This window comes from Trichomycterus rosablanca, chromosome 5 (assembly GCF_030014385.1).
Source record: "Trichomycterus rosablanca isolate fTriRos1 chromosome 5, fTriRos1.hap1, whole genome shotgun sequence".
NCBI lineage: Eukaryota > Metazoa > Chordata > Actinopteri > Siluriformes > Trichomycteridae > Trichomycterus > Trichomycterus rosablanca.
The window spans coordinates 25054429-25077284 of NC_085992.1; the positions used below are offsets into that span (position 1 = coordinate 25054429).

General features: G+C 40.3%; 1 protein-coding gene across 1 annotated transcript in view; it reads left to right on the forward strand.

Moving 5' to 3' along the window:
- thada (THADA armadillo repeat containing) overlaps positions 1-22856 on the forward strand; it is a 220069-nt gene that overhangs the window by 9463 nt on the left and 187750 nt on the right. Inside the window, exons 12-21 of the mRNA XM_062995897.1 lie at positions 615-769; positions 1254-1409; positions 1516-1623; positions 2580-2703; positions 3099-3241; positions 5262-5487; positions 7338-7473; positions 7574-7710; positions 9739-9870; positions 14671-14822. Coding sequence (XP_062851967.1) covers positions 615-769; positions 1254-1409; positions 1516-1623; positions 2580-2703; positions 3099-3241; positions 5262-5487; positions 7338-7473; positions 7574-7710; positions 9739-9870; positions 14671-14822 — 1469 coding nt within the window. The remainder of the gene's footprint in view (positions 1-614; positions 770-1253; positions 1410-1515; positions 1624-2579; positions 2704-3098; positions 3242-5261; positions 5488-7337; positions 7474-7573; positions 7711-9738; positions 9871-14670; positions 14823-22856) is intronic.

Genomic DNA, 22856 nt, shown 5'->3' on the forward strand with positions numbered 1-22856 from the left:
AGATAATGAACATTGTTTCAAAGCATTAGGAGAACGAAAAGCTCCCAATGAGCAAGCCAAAGGCAATAGAAACAATTGACTATGTAAGGAAGAAACCTTGAAGGTGATCCATTATCTTAAATAAACAGATACTAAATATGTAAAACTGCCTGTAACGTGTTTGAAAAAATTGCTTTGGTGGGTGTGTTTATTTTTTGCCCCAAAAAATTACGTAATATTAAATGAAGTGGGTGGCACAGTGCCAGCAAGAAGGTTCTGGGTTCGATCCCCAGGTGGAGAGGTCTGGGTCTTTTATGTGTGGAGTTTGCATGGTCTCCCATGTGTGTGTGGGTTACCTCTGGGTGCTCCAGTTTCCTCCCACAGTCCAAAAACATGCAAGTGAGGTGAATTGGAGATACAAAATTGTCCATGACTGTGTTCAACATTAAATTTGAACTGATGAATCTTGTGTAACGAGTAACTATCTGTCCTGTCATGCATGTAACCAAAGTGTGTAAAACATGACATTAAAATCCTAATAAATAAAAATTAAATTAAGCCAGCAGTCCCCAAATTTTGCATTGGACTGCCCTGTTTGGGTAAATTTTTTTAAATTTGTTTCTATGGCTTTTTAGGCTCCATGGGGAGCAGAGGTGCAATGGGTGCATTAATGACATGTCTGCGTGCTGCCAGAGCTCAGGGAGTCCTTAAGGTTGGAGATGATAATCTGTGGAGGTCGGTGTTGCCTCTTCCATTATTGAAGCAAGCTTTGGTTCACAAGCATGACCAGGTGAGGTTAAACCATGGTAAATAATCTCATCTGCAGCACACGATCATCTTTCAAATATGGTTAGCCAAGTTTGTTAGTGTTGTTGTAAAGAAACCATAAGGACAAGGGTTCTTCAAAAGTTTCTGCACTTCTGTAACTCTAAAAAGAGTATTAAGAATTTTAAAAACGAATTACATCACTAGGCTGAGAGATACAGTCACCTTCCCTTGTGATGCATTCTTCCAGCGTTGTACCATTTTAATGCCATCAGCAGAAAATGGTTTTGGTTGAGCGTGTAGAACCGCTGCTTTCATCACATGAAAATCTTCTTCACCTTAAAGCTTCTTTGAGAGGTCAAAAAAGGTGGAAATCAGATGGCACTAAATCCGGACTATAAGCTCTCTCTCAGACACGACCAGTTACTACTACCGCCGCTCTCACCGTTTCCAATGAAAATATAAAAGTCTGGAAACGTTTTGAAAATCTCTCGTATAATTGTGTTTAGGTGCGTATGGATGCTCTTGGTTTGGTGTGCGAGAGCCATCGCAGCACAGAGACCATCGCCACACAGGAAATGGATCTGATTCGTCACTTTGTGTCTGGCAACTTGAATAGCCAATCACCTGGAGTCAGACAGCAGATGATCAGCCTGTTTAAAAAGGTCTGAAAACGCTCTTCTACACTAAACAAAATGTATTTGAGTGGTTGAATGTGTTGCATTATGTAGATTTTGATACCGTGCTGTGCTCTGTGTGTTGTGATGGCAGCTTCTGTGTAGGATGAAGGAAAGTGCTCAGTCACTGCAGAAGAAACTTGCACAAGAAAGAGATGATCAGCAGCGAACAAAAGACAAGCATGTTCTTAACACATACCAGGTGCAGTCTCACATCTTCGGAGGGAAAGTAAATTTTTTTTTTTTTGCATGTTAATATAGGGTTGTGATATTATTCACTCAGCAGTTGAATTGCAGCTAGTAGGGTCCTAAGATTTTCTCTCTGAATTGTTACTATTATCAGCTGCATGGATCTACTGTCAAACAAACATGCCCAAATCTGATTATAGTAATGCTATTAATAATTAAGCAGTCTGATAGCACAGGTTGTGCTCCGATAGTGCAGTGGTAAATAACACTAGCCTATTACAGCTGGGATACAGGGCTTGAATCAACAGTGGTTCTGTGAGCCAGTCAGGCATCTATGTCTGAGGAGAACGGGATGATCGAGGCTATGCAATGGATTGGTGTCCTCTCTGGGATGTGTTACTGCATTTCGACCAGTGATTCAGGGGATCCTGGACCCACTGCGGCCTTTACCAGGATAAAGTGGTGGTAAAACATGGAAATGAAATAATAAAAAAGCAGTACCCTATACAATAGGAGTCTTAAGCATTAGGAGAACATGAGGTAAAACATGAGGATGTAGTTTTTGCCTAAATTAAAGATTACTTAATGTTGGATCAATAGGCAGTGGTAGCCTAGTGGGTAGGGCTGTGTGTTACCAACTGGAAGATTGTCGGTTCAAATATTGTCGGTCATACAGCCACTGCTGTTGGACCCTTGAACAAGGCCTTGAACTGTTTCGGCTCTAGGGGTGCCATACAATAGCAGACTCAACGCTCTGACCCCAAGATTCCAAAGAAGCTGGGATATGCGGAAAAAGTATTTTATGTATATGTTTATATGACAAATAAAGGCACTCCATCTGCCCTAGATTATTATTATGAAATCAGTTTACAACTAGTTTTTTGAGCAATGCAGATGATTATAATGTTTTATAATGAGCCACATTGGGTAATTAAAAGACAACTCCCTTATTTCTTTGTTTATCCTCAGGAATTCCTGCACTGGATATGTGAGTTTTTATTCCAGGTGCTCCAGCCAGGAGCATCATTCTCCTCTTGTCTGGTGGCTCTGCAGCTGCTGGGATTGGTGGCTGATCAGTTCTCCTTCAGCATGGGTACTACCCTTCATTCATTACTTGAAAATGAGCTTGTAGAACATTGGGTTTGCATGATGTATTGTGAACCTTTAACTAAATTACTTCTTCAAGACTAAGAAAATCACAGTTATTGTTTGACAGTAATTATCAGCTGAGTTTGATGATTGACAGGCTCAGTTCAGACATTCTTATTCTACAGCACTGTTCTTAATATATTTATTGCACTCTTAAAATAGTTGAAAACACAGGCTGGATCTTAATCATTTACTGATACTATAAACCTGCACTAGCTCAGGGGCTGGTAGCACTGTTAATAGAAGTGGCATGTGGGCACTAAATCAATATAGTGAAATAAAAGATTTTCAGATAACTCAACTGTAATCTCTGATTTGTCTTTCTCTTTTGTTTGTCAGAAGGTGGCTTTGCACTTGGAGGATGTGTAACTCATGCTTATGCCCAGGCTGTTCTTTACAGCCTGTCCAGCAACTTCCTGGAGGTAAAACAGCTGGCCTGTACACTGCTGCAAAAACTGCCTCCCAAATCGGTGGGCTTGCGGGTAGGTTACAATAGACCATTCAGCCTTTATGTTCTGTAAGGATACAATTAAGAGTTTTACTAAGGGCCTTCAAATGGTGCAACATTAATATATATTTTATCAGTTAGGTAATTGTGTTTGAGCTGTGTCCCAAACCACATTGTTCTGTACTGAATTCATGATGGTACACAAGCGTTAGTGTTGTTTCTAATGGTCTATTAGACAAAGATAACTCAAGTAAACACAAAGTAAGTAAAACTAAGTAAAATGATGATTTCATTTATTCAACAAAAATGTTGTTCTGCTCTACCTGGCCCTATGTCAAAAATAATTGTCCCCTTATCTAGTTTAATGAAATTCAGTTGACGGTTGACCTGTTAATTCTAAACATCATGTTTGTTTGTTTGTTTATTAGGATTTTAACGTCATGTTTTACACACTTTGTTTACATTCATGACAGGAACGGTAGTTACTCATTACACAAGATTCATCAGTTCACAAGGTTATATTGAACATAGTCTCGGAAAATGTAGTGTCTCCAATTCATCTCACTTGCACGTCTTTGGACTGTGGGAGGAAACCCACTCAGACATGGGAAGAACATGCAAACTCCACACAGAAAGGACCCGGACCGCCCCACCTGGGGATCGAACACAGAACCTTCTTGCTGTGAGGCGACAGTGCTACCCACTTAGCCACTGTGCCGCCCCAAACATCATGTAAATGAACCTGCCAATGTGAAACAGGCTAGAAGTTCTCATAAAGTAGCACATAATGCCACATTCTGAAGAGATACAAACATATTCAAAAGAAAGCCAGTGAAATCTACCTGAAAGTGTTACAAAGCCATTGCTAAGGCTCTGGACAAATGGAGACAATGTGGAAGAGTGGTGAACCTTCACATGAATGGCCGGCCTTGCAAGATGTCACCAAGATCGCATTGACCACTCATCAAGGATGTCGCTTAAGAACCCAGATGAACATTTAAAGAACTGCAGGCCTTTGAATGTACACGATTCCAAAATAAGAAAGACACTGTGCAAAAACTGCATCATCAATAAATTAAACAATCATTTAAAATTTTGGCTTGTGAGAGGCACAATGGCTCGGTGGGTAGCACTGTCGCCTCACAGCAGGGAGGGTCCTGGGTTTCCTCCAGGAGCTCCGGTTTTCAGGTCAATTTTCAGTCAGGTCAATACGTAAATTCACTCATTCATTTTTTGTTTTACCACTGCCTGGACATGTCACTATTTCATCACAGGGCAAACACACATAAGCGCACACCTACACACAGGGCAATTTTAGTATCTCCAACTAACCTGGCTGCATGCTTTCGGACAGTGTGAGGAAACCGGAGCTCCCAGAGGAAACCCACTCAGACATAGGGAAAACATGCAAACTCCACATAAAAAAATTATTAATAAAGAATGGCTCAAAAACCAGTGAGCCCTTTTTAATTACAAGCTCAGTGTCATACTTAAAACTTTAGACCAGGATTGTCCTTGACGCAGCACATTCCCTGCATTTATTAAAAATGTAACCTTTGTGTGTCCCTAAAAAAAAGTGATGCATGTGCATACGCATGTGCAGAGATCATATTTAAAGTTTTGGCATTACGGTAAGATAATGGCAGCACTGGGCTTTACTATCACATTTACTTGCCCTCATCCACATGAATAATCAGGGGGGAAATCCTTTTTAAGCTCATGTAAATGCACAGTGCTTACTTGTGTTGTCTATCTCATTAAAATTAGTTGGAAGATCTGAAACTATTTGAATTGTGACAAATGAGCAAAAATTGACTGAAAAAAATTGGCTGAGGGGCAAATACTTTTTCACAGCCCTGTAGTCCATCAGTTGTAGATAATTTTAAGATAATGTGTAGCTGTCTAGCAACGGACGTTGTAAGGACTTTAACAACATACAAATTTTAACGTTGTTTATCTGAGCTATTTCAATACAGTTTTATTTGGCTACTGTACTCTTTACTTTTCATTCTAATAGTGTTCTACATGTGACTTGTGTGTGCTTCTTGACACAGGAACCAGACAGGCTGCAGTGTGTGCTCCAGGCTGCTCTAGAGCTTAGCAACAGCACCAAACCCTTCGACAGCGTCACAGCTGCTTATCTGCTCAATCTGCTGCTGCACCAGAAAGGTCTTCAGGATGCACTGCTTCACTGTGCCCACAAGCAGGCCGTCCCTTTACAGCTACCTGATATTAACCAGTCAGAGGCTTCCTTTATCTTGGAGAGAAGAACACTGGCAGGTATACCAGAATGAGTTGGCTACCTTCTGTAAAGGCAACTGTAGTTGTGTTGGTAATAAATTGTTATACATTTCCATGAAGTGCATTTACATGAGCTTAAAAAGGATTTTCCCCCTGATTATTAATGTGGATGAGGGCAAGTAAATGTGATAGTAAAGCCCAGTGCTGCCATTATCTTACCGTAATGCCAAAACTTTAAATATGATCTTTGCACATGCGTATGCACATGCATCACTTTTTTTTAGGGACACACAAAGGTTACATTTTTAATAAATGCAGGGAATGTGCTGCGTCAAGGACAATCCTGGTCTAAAGTTTTGAGTATGACACTGAGCTTGTAATTAAAAAGGACTCACTGGTTTTTGAGCCATTCTTTATTAATAATTTTTTTATTTATTAGAAATTTTACATGTTTTATGCCTTGGTAACTTTTTTGACAGGACACATAGTTACAGGTTACATATGATTAATCAGTAAAGGTTTAATGTAAATGTTGTATCTCCATTTCACCTAACTGGACGGCTCAGTGGCTCGCTGGGTAGCAATGTCTCCTCACAGCAAGAAAGTCCTGCGTTTGGTTCCCAGGTGAAGCGGTCTGGGCCCTTTCTGTGTGGAGTTTGCATGTTTTCCCTATGTCTGAGTGGGTTTCCTCTGGGAGCTCCGGTTTCCTCACACTGTCCAAAGGCATGCAGCCAGGTTAGTTGGAGATACTAAAATTGCCCTGTGTGTAGGTGTGCGCGTATGTGTGTTTGCCCTGTGATGAAGTAGTGACATGTCCAGGCAGTGGTAAAACAAAAAATAAATGAGTGAATTAATGTATTGACCTGACTGAAAATTGACCTGAAAACCGGAGCTCCTGTAGGAAACCCGTGCAGACATGGCGAGAACTTGCAACCTTCATAAAGAAAGGATTCTGGCAGCTCTACTTGATAATTTATTATTATTTTTTTACTATCTATTTTTTCCCACTTTTTTTCCCCCAATTTTCTCCCCTAATCTAGTCGTGTCCAATTACCCTGATTGTGTCCTCTATACTGATTCGACCCTTTTTGCCGCTGACTGAGGACGCCACTCAACTTACTTGCGCCCCCTCCGGCACGCAGTCAGTACAGCCTGCATTTTTCACCTGCACGAGCCGAGTTCATACACTGACGGGCACTGCGCACGGAGGGTCACACCCCCCTCAATGTTATTCCACCAGTTATGAGGACCTATGCTCCGACTTCTACCCCTAACCCTGAACAACAGCCAAACGTTGTTCATACTGCCGCCCAACCCAGTCGGAAAGGTAGGGTGAGATTTGATACGATATATCCGGAACCCCAACTCTGGTGAGCTAGCGTACTTTACCACTGCGCCACCTGAGCGGCCCCTCTACTTGATAATTAAACCCAGGACCCTCCTGCTGTGAGGCAACAGTTCTACCCACCGAGCCATTGTGCCGCCCACAAGCCCTTTTTGTTCACTTAAAATATATGTTTACTGTAAAAAATACATACAGTACACATAACTATAATGGGCATATGCATAATGCTGATTTAAACTAGTACATAACCATAAACTAGTGCATAACCAGTACTTAACCATAATTATATAAAAAAGCATAAAATGGACAGTATTGTGTAATTTTTTAAAAATACTTGTTAATATATAATAAATATTTGTTAAATGGGAAATGTTTACCCATAAAATTCTTCTAAGGCAAAAGTTTATCAGTCTTCCGCTAAATATGTTTACTTGAATAAATGTAGATGGTGTTGCCAATATTGACAGCAGTTATTAAAACATTTTAAACATGTAATTACAGACAGTGACATTTTACAGAGAAAGGGTTTTGTTTGCTGTTTCAGTTGTTCTGTTCTTGATGGCGTGTCTGAAGGCTGAGGTTGCTCAGGCTGAAGCATCTCTGCTACAGGCTGCTGCTTCCTGTCCCTTATATGGCAGAGCTCACTGTATCACTGCAGCTCTACAGCAGCTCAATACCAGGTACAGTAACACACTCATTCATACAGTCAAAATCTGTAATACACTTTGCAGTGCCATACAGTCCGATTGTGTGTCTTTTCATGTGTACTTCTGTTTGTAGGTCTCTCCAGCTGGAGACTGAATGGAGACAGATAGTATCAGAGCTCATTGCTCTGTGCTACCGGATTTGTGATGTAGTGGCTCCTGTCGTTCAGAGCTCCTCCCCAGAGGGGCTTATCCCCATGGATACTGAATCTGGTAAGCAATTGTGATCAGGTTAAATGATAGCATGATTAGATGATTGCACAGATTTATTCTTTACTCACACTTCATATTAGGGCCATGGTTTGGGATAGGATGTCCAAAAAACTCATAGCAAGGTGTCCACAAACAGTTGGCTTTATAATGTATGTTACATTTTTTTGTTATATTTTGTTTCCCCCTCATACAGCGGAATTTTGTATGTCACACTTGGTGTCAATAGAAAAGCCTGTACAAATTGAATAGAAGGTGTATTTTCTGTTAGGATTTAGGTTTTATTGGTTGGTAGGGGCATAAATAATACACTGCTCAAAAAATTAAGGGAATACTTAATCATTACAGTGTAACACACGGTCATTTAAACCATGGGGATATCAATCTACCCAGTTTGGAAGCATAAGCGATTGTGAATCAAGTTCACTTGCTTTGGTGCAAATTAAAGTGACAACAGGTGCACTGGAGAGGCAACAGCAAGACAACCTCAAAAAAGGGAATGGTTTTGCAGGTGGTGGCCACAGACAATTACTCTCTCCTTATCCTCCCTGACTGATTCTTCTCTAGTTTTGCTAGTGTCATTGTCACTACTGGTAGCATAAGGTGGTACCTGCAGCCCCATTCAGGTTGCACAGGTAGTCCAGCTCCCCCAGGATGGCACATCCATACGTGTTGTCGCAAGAAGGTTTGCTGTGTCTCCCAGCACATTTTCAAAAGCATGAAGGAGATACCAGGATACATGCCGTTACCTGAGGAGAGTCGGACAGAGCCATAGAAGGGCATCAACCGAGCAGCAGGACTGTAATCTGCTCCTTTGTGTGAGGAGGAACAGGATGAGCACTGTCAGAGCTCTACAGAGTGACCTCCAACGGGCTACTGGTGTGCATGTTTCTGACCAAGCTGTCAGACTCCATTAGGGTGGCATAAGAGCCCGATGGCCTGTAGTGGTACTTGTACTCACAGCCCAGCACTGGTGTTCATGGGGGCAGGTTCACAATGATCACATGTGACAGATGTGAAAGAGTCTGGAGATGCCATGGTGAATGTTATGCTGCCTGCAACATCATCCAGCATGACTCGTTTGGTGGTGGGTCAGTGATGGTCTGGGGAGGCATATCCTTGGAGGGTCGCACAAACCTCCATGTGATAGCCAATGGTACCCTGAATGCTGTTGGTTACTGAGGTGAGAGACCTTATGCTGGTGCAGTGGGCCCTGGGTTCCTCCTGGTGCAGGACAGTGCCCAGCCTCATGTGGCCAGAGTGTGAAGGCAGTTCCTGCACGATGAAGGCTTTGATGCCATTGACTGGCCCTCACGCTCCCCAGACCTGAATCCAATTGAGAACCTCTGGGACTTTATGTATCAGTGCATCCAACGCCGCCATGTTGCGCCACAGACTGTCCAGGAGCTCACTGATGCCCTGATCCAGGTCTGGGAGGACATCCCCCAGGACACCATCCGACATCTCATCAGGAGCATGCCCAGACATTGCTGAAAGTGCATACAGGCACGCGGGGGCCATACACACTACTGAGTAACATTATGAGTTGAGTGATGAAATTCACAGAAATTAAATGAGCCTATGATTTCAATGTTTTACTTTGATTTTCTGTATGAATTTGAGTCCAACCCTTCATGGGTTGATGATTTTGGTTTCCATTGACTGTTATGTAGTTCTTAACTAATTGCACAATTTATATCTGTAAATATTGTCTACTTGAATCTTTCATTCATCGAGATCCGATGTGTGATTTAAGTGTTCCCTTCGTTTTATTGAGCAGTGTACATTTATAGTTGGTGTAGCTGCAATTCTATATGCTAGTTGTTTTTATTGCACTGTCTCATGTCAATTATTGCTGTAACTTGCTGTGAAGTACTTGTACCCCAAAATTATATATCAGTAATACCTAATGTACTGTTCTATTGTTGGACTTTATTGAATATTCTGCACCGCTCTGTAAATATAAGTATTGATTGGAAAAGTTTATATAGAGAGCAGTGTGCCAATGACCTTTTTGTTTTCCATTCATAGAAACATCCTCTGGGCTGCAGAAGATCCTCCAAGAAATTCAGCCTCATGACACCAATGACTTCTTTACCAGTGCTAGAGAACTGAACGCAACCTCTGAGAAGCAAACATCTACACCTCAGGCAAAGAGCAGTGGTAAGATTACCCTCCTCCACAAAAAATTTAACTAAAAACAGTTTCTAACTAAGTTGATTAGGACAAAAACTTAATAAACTTAAGGCTTTTAAGGCATAATTCTAAGAGCAGTTCAAGGTCACCAAAGATTTGTTTTTCTTTAACAACAAATCTGCCAGATGCTTTACATTTTATGTGATGCACTGTATATACTGTAGACTCTACATACTGTAAAGCATAAGTATATGTGCATAATTACAAATTTTTTCCCTGCTCATCCTAATGTCCCATTTTTATTTTAATTCATAAGATTGCTCTTTAATAATTTCACTCTTTAATTATTGTTTAATTACTGTAAAGTCATGGCAGGCTTAGATCATAAAATCATTAAATCATGATGCAGTATTTATGCAACTGTTCTGGATTTAAAAAAGATCCATTTATAAACCATACAGATGTTTCTTTTCTGAGTAAAAATCCCAGAATTTATCCCAAAATCTGCTATACATTATATGGCCAAAAGTATTTGAACACATGGTCAGGAGCTTGTTGTTGGACAAGCCGAAACAAATGTTTTTAAAATAGAGTGATAGCTGTGTCATCTTTCCAGCTTTAACAGCCCCTCCTCTGAGAAGGCTTTTTACAAGACTTTGAAATATGTCTATGGGAAATTGTGCCCATTCAGTGCAAATAACTTTTGTATGACTGGACGCTGATGGTTGTTTGTTTGTTTATTAGGATTTTAACATCATGTTTTACACTTTGGTTACATTCATGACAGGAACGGTAGTTACTCGTTACACAAGGTTTATCAGTTCTCAAGTTTAATGACAAACACAGTCATGGACAATTTTGTGTCTTCAATTCACCTCCCTTGCATGTTTTTGGACTGTGGGAGGAAACTGAAGCTCCCGGGGGAAACACACGCAGACACGGGAATATCATGCAAACTCCACACAGAAAGTCCCCGGCCACCACACCTGGGGATCAAACCCAGGACCTTCTTGCTGTGAGGCGACAGTGCTACCCACTGAGCCACGTTGAACCTCACTTGATGTTCCAGTTCACTCCAAAGCTGTTCAGAGGTCAGGTCAGGCCTCTGTGCAGGCAATTTGGAGTTTCTTTGAGCCAGGCTTTTCTTCATGTCTTTCTAGAGCTTGCTTTGTGCACATGGGCACAGTCATGCTGGTACAGGAAAGGGCCCTCCCTAAACTGTTGCTGCAAACTTGGAAGCATATAATTTGCTTTATATAATTCATTTTCATTCATTTCATTTTCGGCATTTAGCAGACGCTTTTATCCAAAGCGACTTACACAGTCTAAGCAATTGAGGGTTAAGGGCCTTGCTCAAGGGCCCAACAGTGGCAACCTGGCAGTGGTGGGGTTTGAACCAGCGACCTTCTGCTTACTAGTCCAGTTAGGGCTGGGCGATTTTCACGATTAATTCGGTTAATTCGCATGAACGTTTTCACCCGATGTTAGAAATGTGACAATCGCGATTGTTTACATACTTTATATTTTAATTAAAATACCAACATGTCACGAGGCAGAAACTGACCAGACGCCCGCGGAATATAAATCAGAGAAAGTTTAATATCAAAAGGGCAAAAACAGTGTACAAAATCAGGTAAAGTCCAAAACCAGTGGATAAACTAAAACAGTAAACGGAAGACAACAAGGATTATACACGGTAACGGTTAGATTTAGAAATAAAGAGCGCAAACATGATCGGCAAAATGAGACACAAACAGAAGAGTTTAATTAAGATTCACTGAATCAAACACCGCTGAACTGAATAAAAACTCCGGAGACAGTGAGCCCGATCAGGATTGGCTGACCGGGACATGTGACAGTCACGTGACAGTCCGTGAGAGCTTGGGATTTGTAGTCCATATTGTTAGAAGCAGAACTGGCCCCCTCCATCCACCCCCCAATCACAAGAGGACAAAAGCTGAGCAGAGTGATTACTTGATGCCCCCCAATGTAGATACTGATACAGACTCACTTAGTGGTGGAAACAGCACAGTACAGGCTTGTGTTCCTTTTAAGAAACCTGTAAAGAACTTTTTGTAAGGTGGTTCTGCTGCACAATATTTAAAACAAGAGTTGTTTGTGAGCTATTCTTATAAAGCATATAGATAATTTAGATTTCTATTTTGTTTTAATTATTGTGATATCGTTATTGTTATAAAGTTTGAGTCCCTTACAAGGATAATTATAGGTGGGGCTGTTACTATTTTTGCACTTCTGCAGTCTTTTAAATTACAATGCAAAAAAAGAAATTTAAGTCTTATTTCAATTGCATTATACAAAAAAAAAAAAAAAAAAATCGAAATCGTAATCGACAATCGGTTATAATTTTAAAATAATCGAGATTTTTTTTTTTGGCAAAATCGCCCAGCCCTAAGTCCAGTACCTTAACCTCTAGGCTACAACTGGCCCAAATTCATATAATGAATTTATTATATCTGTTAGCAACTGTTGTGGCTAAAAAGCATAAATTTAAAAATTAGAAGGGGTGTCAGTATTTTTTTTTCTACCTAGTGTACATTATGTTCACTGTGGTAAATACATACTTGTAAATAAGTGTCTTATTGTATTATAATTTTTATTTTTGTATTTTATTTACTACAGTACCATTCTTTCTTTATGGCAGGGTTCTAAACCTGTGGCCATGAATTACTTGTGTCCAGCAGTTCTATATACTGTACACCGATCAGTTGTAACATTAAAACCACCTCCTTGTTTTTACACACATTGTCCATTTTATCAGCTTCACTTACCATATAGGAGCACTTTGTAGTTCTACAAATACTCCATCTGTTTTTTCTACATTCTTTGTTAGCCCCCTTTCATGCTGTTCTTCAATGGTCAGGACTCTCCCAGGACTACTACAGAGCAGGTATTATTTGGGTGGTGGATCATTCTCAGCACTGCAGTGACACTGACATGGTGGTGGTGTGTTAGTGTGCGTTGTGCTGGTATGAGTGGATCAGACACAGCAGCGCTGATGGAGCTTTTAAACACCTCACTATCACAGCTGGACTGAGAATAGTCCACCAATTAAAAATATCCAGCCAACAGCGCCCCGTAGGCAGGGTCCTGTGACCACTGATGAAGGTCTAGAAGATGACCAACTCGAACAGCAGCAATAGCTGAGCGATCGTCTCTGACTTTACATCTACAAGGTGGACCAACTAGGTAGGAGTGTCTAATAGAGTGGACAGTGAGTGGACACGGTATTTAAAAACTTCAGTAGCACTGCTGTGTCTGATCCAGTCATACCAGCACAACACACACTAACACGCCACCACCATGTCAGTGTCACTGCGGTGCTGAGAATGATCCATCACCTAAATAATATCTGCTCTGTGGTGGTCCTGTGGTGGTCCTGACCATTGAAAAACAGTAAAAGCAGGTTAAAAATGTATGCTGAGAAATTGGTGGACTACAGTCAGTAATTGTAGAACTACAAAGTGCTTCTATATTGTAAGTGGAGCTGATAAAATGTACAGTAAGTGTAGAAACAAGGAGGTGGGTTTTAATGGTATGGCTGATTGGTGTATTTTAAATGTGTGTGTGTGCGTGCGTGTGCGCGTGCGTGTGCGTGTGTGCGTGCGTGTGTGCGTGTGCGTGCGTGTGCATTTACTGTGACTAGCTTTTGGCCACTGTTGCTCTCTGTTGAGGCTCAGCTGACCTTATGCTGGCAGCCACTGCTTTATTCTTTTTAAAAAGTATGTGTAAACACCTCCTAATTTCGTTAAGATGTTACAGCCACAAAACTGGTGTATTAAATCAATTATATTAAATAAATAAGTTGCTTTCAAGTTTGAGGCAGCTGCTAGGGGAAAGGCCCTTTCTTATTCCAGCATGATTGTGTCCCTTTGCACAAGGAGAGGTTCATAAACCATATGTTTAGTTGAGTTTAGTGTGGAGGAACTCCAGTGGCCTTCACATAACCCTAACCTCTGCTGAAATGAAACATCAATAGTGAAGCCAGGCTTTCTTGTTTAACATTGCAGCATATACTCATTTGGCATGTTTTAGTTTAGGCAGTAATGAGGGACAGGTTTCAAGCAAGGATCTGTTCAGGTTTTGTAGTGCCGCCAAGATTAATACTTTATGGCAAGATTTAATTCCTGTAATGCTGGTTCTGTATTCACAAGAGTAGCTTCCATACATATAACAGAGCAATGATTATCTTCACAAAGGGCAGTGGTCTCTCAGTGGTTATGGTACTAGACTAGTAATCAGAAGGTTATTGGTTCATGCCCCACCACTGCCAAGTTGGGTCCTTGACCTAAGGCCTCAGCCCCCAATAGCTGAAATAGTATCCAGTCACAATTGTAAGCCGCTTTGGAAAAATGCCTCTGCTAAATGCCGTAAACATTAACAAATACGCTTGTGTATGTGTACATGTTGCTTGGGAGCTGCAGTACTTACTTTATCCTGTAGATGTCAGTGTAAGCTCATACATTAGGCCTTATGGCATTCTAACATGGGCACAGTATTGAGAAGTTTCAATAGTTGTAGAAGTTTCTGAGTGTAGTTTGCATGTTCTCCCCATGTCTGCGTGGGTTTCCTCCGGGAGCTCCAGTTTCCTCCCACAGTCCAAAGACAAGCAAGTGAGATGACTTGAATATAAAAAGTTGTCCATGACTTTGTTTGACATTGAACTAGAACTGACCAATCTTGAGTAGTAAGTAACTACCTGTCCTGTCATGAATGTAACCAAAGTGTGTAAAACATGACGTTAACATCCTAATAAATAATTAATAATATAAAAGCATGGAATGAATATTGCTTTGGTGTGTTTTGTAGGATCTGAAAATGAAGCATATCGTGTCACTGCTCAGATGGTGCTGGTGTGTTGCTGGCGAAGTATGAAAGAGGTATCCATGCTACTGGGGGAGCTGTGTCAGAGTATGCCCTTACAGACACATACCCGTAAAGGCTTTATTACAGAACAACAGGTCAGTAATAGACACGCCTTTCTATTATTTAATTGTAGAGGAGACAGTATGAATTGTAGACACTGATCAGCCATAACATTAAAACCACCTCCTTGTTTCTACACTCACTGTCCATTTTATCAGCTCCACTTACCATATAGAAGCACTTTGTAGTTCTACAGTTACTGACTGGAGTCCATCTGTTTCTCTAAATATTTTTTTACCTGCTTTCAACCTGTTCTTTAATGGACCCCCACAGGACCCCCACAGAGCAGGTATTATTTAGGTGGTGAATGATTCTCAGCTCTGCAGTGACAATGACATGGTGGTGGTGTGTTAGTGTGTGTTGTGCTGGTATGAGTGGATCAGACACAGCAGCGCTGCTGCAGTTTTTAAATACCGTGTCCACTCACTGTCCACTCTATTAGACACTCCTACCTGGTTGGTTCACCTTGTAGATATGAAGTCAGAGACGATCGCTCATCTATTGCTGCTGTTTGAGTTGGTCATCTTCTAGACCTTCATCAGTGGTCACAGGATGCTGTTGGCTGGATATATTTTGGTTGGTGGACTATTCTCAGTCCAGCAGTGACAGTGAGGTGTTTAAAAAGTCCATCAGCATTGCTGTGTCTGATCCACTCATACCAGCACAACACACACTAACACACCACCACCATGTCAGTGTTACTTCAATTCTGAGAATGATCAACCACACCAAATAATACCTACTCTGTGTGGGTCCTGACCATTGAAGAACAGCATGAAAGGGTGCTAACAAAGCATGCAGAGAAACAGATGGACTACAGTCAGTAATTGTAGAACTTTGCGTCAATTAATCTTGGTTGACTTCCATTTATGTAGAAGTGTCTTAAATTACATTTTCAAACTGCAGCGATGAACCGTGTTCACTGATGAGTTATCGTAAGTATTTCAGAGCCCATGTAGTTATATTCAATATAGAAGCGTGTTGGTTTTCAATGCAGTGTCGTCCTCACAAGCTTCATGGTTTTATTGTAGATGGTGAAATCTCAGATGCCTTGTAGTAATGCATTGTTTGTAAACTGTTGAACTATTTGCTTACACAGCCTGTTAATACTTGTTTTATACCCAATCATAATAGCATCAACCAGCTACCTACTTACTTGTTGACCTGTAAAGTTTAAAAACTTGTGTTTTTGATCATTCTTAGTCTTTCATTGCCCCGTCACAACTGTTATCAAAAAGAACCACAAAACTGTTCCATAAAAAAAAACTACAGTAGACCCTTGATTTATGAACCGTTTACCATACAAACATTTTGGGTTATGAGTGATTTTTTTCAACTTAATGTACGATCTAATTTCGGATTACGAACCTAAATTTGCAGGCAAACGAAACACGTGATGTCATGAACAAGTTTTTCAAACTTCTTCAATATCAAAATGGCCCCAAATAAGGTGCAGAGAAAGCGTAGTGGTGAGAAAATGAACAAATATATTACTATTGGAAAAAGAAAGGAAATTTGTTATGGTGTATGGTACAGCAAATGTACTGTACTGAAATGTGATGTTTGTGTTTTTATGTACAGTACTACTATTGTGTATTGTTGTTTATTGTTTATTACAGTAATGTATATTCTATAATTTAAGATGTAAGGGTAAATGTACTTGTATTTATAACAAAAAATACCATGTAAGACATTAGAAAGGTAAGGTAAGGGGGTGGTTTGGGAGGTCTGGCACGGATTAATTCCATTTACATTACATTTTTTTTATGGGAAAAACAGGTTTTACTTACGAACATTTTGACTAAAGAACAGCCCTTCGGAACCAATTAAATTCATAAGTCAAGGGTCTACTGCATTAAAATATTAAGATATGAAGTGCACACTTTGTGTAATTTATGATATATAATATGATTAAAGCCATAGTTACTTTCAGAATATCTAATTATCCACCCAGTCCAGCTAAACCAGAAACCTAAGTATCTGAATTACTAATTACTTAGTAAATGCATGCCTTAAAACATATGAACTTATTTTAAACTTAAGTTCCATTACATGTATTGTATTATTGTTATACATCACATCTGGTGTTTAGTTTGCTATATGTAAAAGGGTGCTACTCAATAACCTTAAATGCTGGGCCAAAAATATACTTGTTTCTGTGTGAAGTCGTGCACACAAGCATGTGTGTCTGGCTGCTCAGACTATATAAAGTTCTCATGTCTATTTTTAGGAGACAGTTATTGTTTATAATTAGGCCATGTGTAGTGTGTGTAACCACTGCTAGACCTCTAGTGGCTCTCAGCCTGCGTCCTGATAAAAATGGAAGTGCAACTTGTGCTGAAGTATTTAAGGGTTATGGTTATATCAACACAGTAATGCATGTGCAGACCCTGACCCTGAGCTTTTTTCCACTGTGCAGCCGTACAAAGGGTAAGTACCACAGACATAAGTCATAACTGTTTAATGCCAGGTGGCTCGGTGGTAGCACTTTCGCCTCACAGCAAGAAGGTCCTGGGTTTGATTCCCGGGTCCTTTCTGTGTGGAGTTTGCATGTTCTTCCCGTGTCTGAGTTGGTTTCCTCTGGGAGCTCCGGTTTCCTCCCACAGTCCGAAGACATTTAAGTGAGTTGAATTGGAAATACTAAATTGTCCATGACTGTATTTGACATTACACACTTGAACTGATGAATCTTGTGTAACCAGTAATTACCGACTTGTTATGAGTGTAACCATAGTGTGTAAAACATGACGTTAAAATCCTAATAAATCATACTGGTTAATGGCTGAAGCACAGCATTCTTGTCTGTGTGCTAGTGAATGTGAAATCAGTTCATCTCTAGTAATGAGAGATTTAGAATTCTGCACATGGACTGTCCCGTTCATATTAATTAGACATTGCTTCATGTTCTGGCCTTGTGTCTGTCTTATTATACACCCATAAGTGAGTGGAGTGATTACCATTAGCTTGTATTTATTTTGTTTGGGCTAGCTCAGTGGGTGCGGCAAAGCTTCTTGACACAGTTTAAGGCCAATGATCACATGTCATGTGACTCAGGAAGCTAAAAATCATAATTTGCTGATGGGAACATGTGACAACCTATAATTAGAATTAATTCTACTATCAGCATACTAGGGTTAACTGACTTATTTTGACTAGCCGAAGCCTGCTCCTCTGTACTTATCATACTGTAACAGACAATCTTTATCCCGCATTGCACTTTTACTCTACGGGGTTTGATAAATACATGTCTGGGCTGAATCATGCATGTTGGGTAAAGTGTTTTCCGTCTGTAGTGGTGTGAAGCACTCTGACCCCATGCTGCGCCCGTCTTCAATTAGCATCCGCCCTCGTTAGCGCAAGGCTTTCATTTGAGCCTATCCAGCTGTTTAATGACTGACTGCCTGCATTTTTTCCAAACGTTCTTCCCCTCCAGCAGAAGCCAGTCACTTACACACAGAGGCCAAACACATAGTGCATTCATACACTTTGTGCACCTGAGACGGGGCAGTCGCTGGCCATTCAGTCTCTTGACCCCCCAACCCCCCTATCCCGACTGTTATACACACATGCTTTGTGCTGTAATATGCTGTACTGTATGTTTGGCCAATCTAAAATTGGGTCAGAGAGTGAGACCTTGTTTAGTTTGTGCACTTTAGTCACGCTTGTCATATAGAACACTGAGCCATTTTAAAAACCCTTTCATGCAGACTCTCTTATGCCATGTCTTTAGGGTTTTGAACACTAGTCAAGTCAGTTCCTTGATGTTAACTGTTTGTGTGACGATCCACAAAATCAGACATGTCATCTTGAGTCCTCATTTAAATGTAATACTTAATTTTCCTGCTTGAGTTTTTACGTCTTTCATCATGTTAAAACACATCTGCTCTGGGGACATGCATATTAACAGTCCCCTCTGTTTTAAATTACAGATTCACAGGATTTGTGTAACAGTCCTTTGTGTAACATGGTGTGTTCTTTAATATTGCTTGGGAATAAGTATAGAATAGAATGCCTTTATTTGTCATATATACATATACAGGTGTACAGTACAATGAACTTCTTATTTTGCATATCCCAGCTTATTTGGAAGCTGGGGTCAGAGTCATTTTACCGCGCTGGAGCAGACAGGATTAAGGGCCTTGCTCAAGGACCTAACAATGGCTGCATAACAGAGCTTGGATTCGAACTCTCAACCTTTCAATTGATAACTCAGAGTTCCACCCACTAGGCTACCATGGTCAAAATTTGATCATGCCATAATTTAGAAATTTTAATCCACCGAACAAGAGAATTAATTGTCCCAGGATTAAACATACCTTGTGCGTTTACTTAAGTGTATACTCATTTTAATGAAGTTAGGATAGTAACAGGACTTCTTGGACTGCTTTTACATTTGAAGATATTTGGCAACCCAAAAAAAATCATTTTGATGGAAGATTTTTAGTCACAGCACAGTGGCTCTGTGCGTAGCACTGTCGCCTCACAGCAAGAAGGTCCTGGGTTTGATCCTGACATGCAGTCAGGTTAATTGGAGACACTGAATTGCCCTATAGGTGAATGGGTGTGTGTGTGTGTGTCTGCCCTGCGATGGACTGGCGCCCTGTCCAGGGTGTTACTGTGTGCCCTGCGCCCATTGAAAAAGCTGGGATAGGCTCCAGCACCCTCCCTGCGACCCTAATTGGATAAGCGGTTAAGAAAATGAGTGAGTGAGATTTGTAGTCATCTGTTATGTATCTTTAATGTGGTAAACAATATGCATATTTTAGGTCATTAGAATGATATATATAGACATGCAAGAGGAAAAAATTTTTTAAGGTTTAAGCTTGACTGATTATTAGAGATTGAAAATGTCATGGACCGTAGTGTGGAGTGCAAAACTAACATTCGGTAAATTTATATGTATTTAACGACGTTCTGTTTGTTTTAAAATGTTTTTTTTTTGCATTTTGTCCCAATTTTCCTCCCAGTCTAGTTGTATCCAAATACCCAGTTGCATGACGTTTCCTCTCTACCGATGCTGATCCCCACTTCTGATTGAGAAGAGGTAGACTGACACACGCCCCTTCGGCAAGTGTGCAGTAGCCGATTGCATCTTTTCACTAGTTCAAATGCGGAACAATATTTGTTTATGTAGCCGCCCAGCCCAGCCGGATGGCAGAGCTGAGTTTCGAACCAACGAGTTTGAAATGTCAGCTCTGGTGTGCTAGTGTGTTTTACTGCTGCGCCACCTGAGCGGCCTATTGTGTTAAAGATTTGACCATGCAAATATATACCGATTGGTGAGAAAATGTTATGTTTGGTGGTATGGTGTTGGGCCAGCACAAGCCACCAAAATAGCTGTAACAGATTTTTGTTGATTCTACTACTCTGAAAATCTGTGTTTATAACTTTTTGAACTGTAAATAAATGGGACATCATCTTCTTATAATTATACATTATGTGCAATGAACCACCTAGTCAACAACCTAAACACCAATTACTCTCATACAATGAAACCATTCTGTTGCCTTTCATTGCCCATGGAGGAACATAAGCAAAAAGAAGGCACATGTTGCACACTAAATGTGGATTGTATGCAAATGCTTCAAATGTTGAATTATTTAAATGAGTTTGCATGGTGGTTACTTTCATTCAACAGCTGCATTTTGGTTTATGTTACACTAAGTTGGCCAGAATTGTCTTGCAAGATGAAGAAAAGCGATCACATTTTTCAAAAAAAAAAAAAAATCTCAACTAAAAATAGCTTTTTTACCGGATCTTGGATTACTATCTGACCATCTGGACAAATATTCTCCTAGCATAAGGTGATGGTTTGAGCTTTCTTCCTGTACTTAGTGAAAAATTATTCTTCCATATTTTAACTTCCTATACCATGCGAATAATCTAAGATACTGTGTGTGTATTTGTGACCTATTAGATTAGAGTTTTTCAAACCCTGTGTTGCGACCTTAGATGAGTCGTGAGCCAGAAAAAATGGGTCACACAGAAAAATAATAATAATTAAATAAACTTGTATGCAAATGCACCAGTTGTAGAGACATCTTGGAAACCACAGAGAGAGAGAGTAAGATGCATTGCTTGTGTTGCCTGGGGTAAAAAATCATGGACAGAATGTGGGTTGCTTGAGAAAAACCCTGTATTAGATTTTACCAAAAACTCCACATACTAAAAAAAACCATCTAAAATAGTTTTTCATAAGTTATTGTAAGTGTTTCACTGTTATAGAAGCCCAAAGACTGCCATGACACATATACACTGATCAGGCATAACATTATGACCACATCCTTGTTTCTACACTCACTGTCTATTTTATCAGCTCCACTTACCATATAGAAGCACTTTGTAGTTCTACAATTACTCACTGTATTCCATCTATTCCTCTGCATGCTTTGTTAGCCCCCTTTCATGCTGTTCTTCCACTACAGAGTAGGTATTATTTGGACCAACTAGGTAGGAGTGTCTAATAGAGTGGTCAGTGAGTGAACATGGTATTTAAAAACTCCAGCAGCGCTGCTGTGTCTGATCCACTCATACCAGCACAACACACACTAACACACCACCACCATGTCAGTGTTACTGCAGGGCTGAGAATGATCCACCACCTAAATAATACCTGCTTTGTGGTGGTCCTGTGGGGGTCCTGACCATTGAAGAACAGGGTGCAAGCAGGCTAAAAAGAGATATGTAGAGAAACAGATGGACTACAGTAAGTACTTGTAGAACTATAAAGTGCTTCTTTATGGTAAGTGGAGCTGATAAAATGGACAGTGAGTGTAGAAACAAAGCGGGGGTTTTAATGTTATGGCTGATTGATGTGTGTAGTCTTGACATTCTGGTGGGATTATTAATCACAATATCCTGACCTTTTTATTTAAAAAAAGGTATTTTATGTGTATTCGACCTTTGTTTTTGTTCAGATGTAGTCATGAAGGCTCTTTGCTTGTATTGAGATATTGGTTGGATTATTTAGTGTTATAGAACCACATGTAAATATAGTTTTTGGCATTACTTGTGTTGTAATAGGCCACTTAGACATCATCTCTTCAGCATATGGGGTGGTATTATTCGGTGATGTCACCGCTGTGGTTACCACGCCATTTTTACGTTATGTAAAGGATGATCTAATTGTCAGCAGAGTCCAAATGGCATAAGTGTGTTTGTGTGTGCAGTGACACATGGTTAAACTGTGTGCTGTATGCACCACTTATGTCTTTTGCCAGGCCACCTTTCTTTGGAAGGTCAATAAAGTGTGTGTGTTTATGACAGTGAAGCTCCTCCTCGAGTGTGTATATATATATATATGTGTGTGTGCGTGCTGTCAGTCTCCTGTGTCTTGTTATGATCCTCTGTCGCCGCAGCAACGCAACAGATGTTTCCCGACCTCCAAGGCGCCATGACAACTGCAAACAGTTAGTCACGTCGTGACGGTTTTTAATTCCTTAATTTTCATTGACTCTGAGAATGAGCGAGTAAACTGACCCTGGGCTTAACCATTCCGAAATGCAGCTTTGCCGTTTTGGTATCATGAGAGATGGAGCATGGCACTGCTTTGACAAGCCCAACACTGCCAGTTTCCTATGGGTAGACCACCTTGGAGGAACTGGCCGAAACCTAATTTCCTTATACTGCTTTAGGTCCAGAACTTCTCACTTTGTGTATTTTTTTTTTTATTTGGAAATTAACCTAAAGTGAAGTCAAGCAAGTAGGACGTGTGGCTTTTTGAGCCTTTGGATAAATCATAGGCCTCTTTCGATCATTATGATGAAGTGTCTTTTAGCTAAGCTAGAGTGCGCTCTTGAGCCAACATACCCTTAATAGAACAGAAAAAGTTCTGCAGTTACAAGGGTGATATTCTGAACCTTGGGGATGAATCACTATAAAAGTGTGCAAGTAAATCTGTTCTACAGTTTTAGACCAATAAATCTAGCAAGCTTCATAAGGAATCAATATTCTTCAGCAGCTCTTTACTTGTAAAGGTTGTACTCAGGAGGCTAAATTGGGCCAAACAGTATAAAAGTCTGGTCATTTTAACTTTAGAGCTACACATGTACAGTATATAGTTGTCATTA